Raw genomic sequence first — 3,316 nt, forward strand, 5'->3', positions numbered from 1 at the left:
TGGCGTTGGTTTTCCATTTTTGCAAACCTCTTCAGTCTGACTGACAGAAGACAGCTGGACCCACATGCCTGTGCCCTCTGGAGACCCTCCTGGGCTCCTGTGAACTGAGTGACAGGGCACACAGTGTCTGTGTTACTGCTGAGCCACATAGACCTGAAAGGGCCTCGAGGACCCCCAGCCATCCTGACCACACCCCAAGAGCTGGGGCCCAGATGGAAAGACAGGGAGGTTGTCCTGGCTGGCTTTGATGGGTGGAGCTTAAACCAAACAGAGGACAAGGGGGCCTGGCCACCCGCACAGCCACTCCCAGACACAGAGAACAGGCAGGGGGCTTCTGACCCCTTCCCAAGTAGTTCTCTGAGTTTGTCGGGTACAGGAAGAGGAAGCTGCTCACCTTTGTCCCTAAGCCCAGGGCTGTGTCCCGTGTGGCTGGTCTGGAACAGCCTTGCTGTCCTTGCCTGGGGTTGGAGCCAGGGCCACTGGGGTCCCACAGACCTTTGTTCACACATGAGCCTTGGGCCTGCGCTGGGCAGTGGACCCTGTATAGGCTGCCTCGCCTCCTTCCTAACGTTGCCAGAGTGAAACACTCCTGGTCTCTCGGCTTTGCTTGTATGTCTTTACTGCCGTGTCTTTTTTGTTGTTCCATATTTGAAGCCCCATGTGATAAATTTCTTCAAAGCTAGGAAGGAGTTTTGTCTCACTGCACAAGATACTGGCTGCTTGGTGGAACCTGGAGCCCAGGTTTGGCCTCAGCCTCATTTCCGGATGCCTTGGTGTCCACATCTCTCTTCTCTCCTCCTTGGCTCTTCCCTTTTTATTTCTTTATAAAAATGAAGGAGGTGAACTAAGCAGCCTCAGACTTTAGAAGTGAGTCCCTGGCATTGGTGAGGCCACCCACACTGCCATCCGCTGTAAACCAGGAGGGTGGTCTCACTCTGTACCTATCACCCAGGTTCTCGGGACCGGAAGTCAGGTGGGAGACTGGGCTCCCCGAAGCCAGAGCGACAGAGAGGCCAGAACTCCAAAGCCCCTGCAGCCCCGGCTGACAGGTGAGTGGACCCAGCATGTGCCCTGGGCACACCGAGGGTGGCTAGCCTGAGCCTCTTTCCCAGGGAGACCAGCAGCAGCAGGGCTAGCACTGGGCCAGGTTGGAGGTGCTCCAGCTCCTGCAGCTCCTGCTGGGCTGATGTGGTGAGGGACAGGGACAAGGAAGGGCAACCCCACCCCCGCACACACACTCCTGCCCTGGTCGAGGCTGGAGGCTGCCCTCTGCTCCCCATGTCCTTGGGCAGAGAGCTCTGGGCACAGAGGTGGGAAGAAGAGCAGGAGGTTGTGCGGGGCCAGCCCAGGACCCTCCCAGTCTCTGCTCCACAAAGCCCGGGAGCCAGTGGCTAAGACCAGGCCTGCTTGTGGCAATGGGAGCCTGGCCATCCTGGGAGCCCCTTTCCTGTCCTGGTGGCCGCTGAGCCTCAGTGGAAGTTCCCCTCCAGGGAGGGCACCCGCGCTGCTGCTTCCACCTCAGACGTGGCTTCTGGGGGCTCAAGGTCTTCCCCACCCCCTTGTAGGAAGCGCCAGCTGTCACCACAGTCCAAGAGCTCCAGCAAGGTCACGAGCGTGCCCGGCAAAGCCTCGGATCCCGGCGCCGCCAGCACCAAATCAGGGAAGGCCAGCACGCTGTCGCGGCGGGAGGAGCTGCTGAAACAGCTGAAGGCCGTGGAGGACGCTATTGCGCGCAAGCGGGCCAAGATCCCCGGGAAAGCATAGACCGTGCCCCTGACCAGACTGGACGCATTTTTATACATAGGGTAAGCGCAGCCATTTTGGATTTTGCAGTTAATGTCTTATTTTGGCTGTGATTCTTTTTAAAAAGTAAAAAAGAAAAAAAAGTTTCTCAGCTGGAAAAGAAGCCACACCGGAGATGACGACGACGCTGAGTCCCAGCCTCCCTCCCCAGAGCAGAAGTCCCGCAGGACAGACACAGACAGCGCTAGAGACCAGCACAGTTCTCATGTAAATTACAAGCCCCAGCCGCCAGCCCCGCCTTCTCTTCCTCCTCCACCGTCTTCTTCCCTGGCCCTGGTCAGGCCTGGACCTGTGGAGCCCCAGCTCTGCGTCCCTAGCCCGGGTCCAGGCAGCCAGTCTCCCTCCTGAGCTGAGAAACGGAACCTCGCAAACCACTGGTGGCACCTCCTCCTCCCCTGCCCCCGATCCCCCGCCCCGGATCAGAAATATATCTATATTCTCCACTAAAGTCTCATCAGGAAATATTTCCTGTCTTTTATTTTAAGCATCAAATTGTTTTAGTTGATTTAAACAGGAAAAAATACAGAAAAGACCAAAAAAAGGCCAAGAGTATTGTTGGGGTGTCTGTCTAATGTGGAGGGTCTTTTTTGAGGGGTCTCCTAAAATAAAATATTTTGATAAGCAGCTGTTCTTGCCCTTGTGGTGTGTGTGCCCTCTGCCCGTGTGCGGCCGGGTCTGCCTCTGTGTCGTGCACTGCACTTGGCCCGGCACTCGGGAGCTGCTGGGGGGCGAGGGTGTGGCTGCGCACTCACTCCCCCTGGGAGGACCGGCCGTGGAGCAGCTCCTGCCTTCAGACCCCAGCCCAGGGAAGCACTGCACCTCAGTTTCTCCATTTGTGGGGCTGGGTTGGGCGTTCCTTGGTTCATGAGGTGGAGGTACCTTCCCTGCAGGGGCCATGGAGCTGCTGGAGGGGAAGAGGTTCAGGGCTGACTCCCAGCCCTGAGCCCAGCTGCCACCTCTGCAGTGACCACCACCGGCTCCATGTGCAGGCCCCAGACCTGCTGAGCCAGGCCCCGTGTGTGATGCCACGTTCCACAGCAGGGGCCACCGGCAGAGCCCCCCAGGAGCCCCCACTGCTGCTCCCTGCTCTCCACCTTGAAAGCCACAGGCCTGCACCTGGGCAGAGACCTCCCAGGTACACGCTTCAGGGCCTCCAGCGCCTCCTTTAATCAGATGCAAGTAGCCGCAGTGTGGTGCCCACGCCTGTGGCCCACCCGTGTCCCTCATCTGCTCCCTGACACGAGGTTTGGGATGAGACCCCCAAGAGAGAGTTCCCTCCCCCAGGGCTGCGAGCGGAGCCCCAGGGAGGCAGCAACCCGCGCTTCTGCTCCCAGCATGACCTGCGTCCGTGCCACTCTTCTCCTGGATTAAATGGCACTTAGAGTGTGGGCAGAGGAGCTGGGCGTGAGTGAGCACTGCGGCTGGACCACCTATGCACTCCTGAGGGAACTGTTTCCCATTTTATGTCCACGTCCCTCCCACAGCCCAGGCCACACAGTTCATCTTGTGTCGC

At 58.7% G+C, this 3,316-nt stretch overlaps 1 protein-coding gene across 1 annotated transcript; it reads left to right on the forward strand.

Moving 5' to 3' along the window:
- Window positions 1-915: 915 nt before the first annotated feature.
- LOC111531763 (zinc finger CCCH domain-containing protein 18-like) lies at window positions 916-2,427 on the forward strand (the record flags this gene model as incomplete). The annotated part of the gene is made up of 2 exons (XM_023199098.1): window positions 916-1,049; window positions 1,566-2,427. Coding segments are annotated over 2 exons (333 nt in total), but the record flags the coding sequence as incomplete, so codon positions are not given.
- Between the last annotated feature and the right edge of the window lie 889 nt (window positions 2,428-3,316).

This window comes from Piliocolobus tephrosceles, unplaced genomic scaffold (genome assembly GCF_002776525.5).
Source record: "Piliocolobus tephrosceles isolate RC106 unplaced genomic scaffold, ASM277652v3 unscaffolded_3555, whole genome shotgun sequence".
In the NCBI taxonomy this organism is placed as follows: domain Eukaryota; kingdom Metazoa; phylum Chordata; class Mammalia; order Primates; family Cercopithecidae; genus Piliocolobus; species Piliocolobus tephrosceles.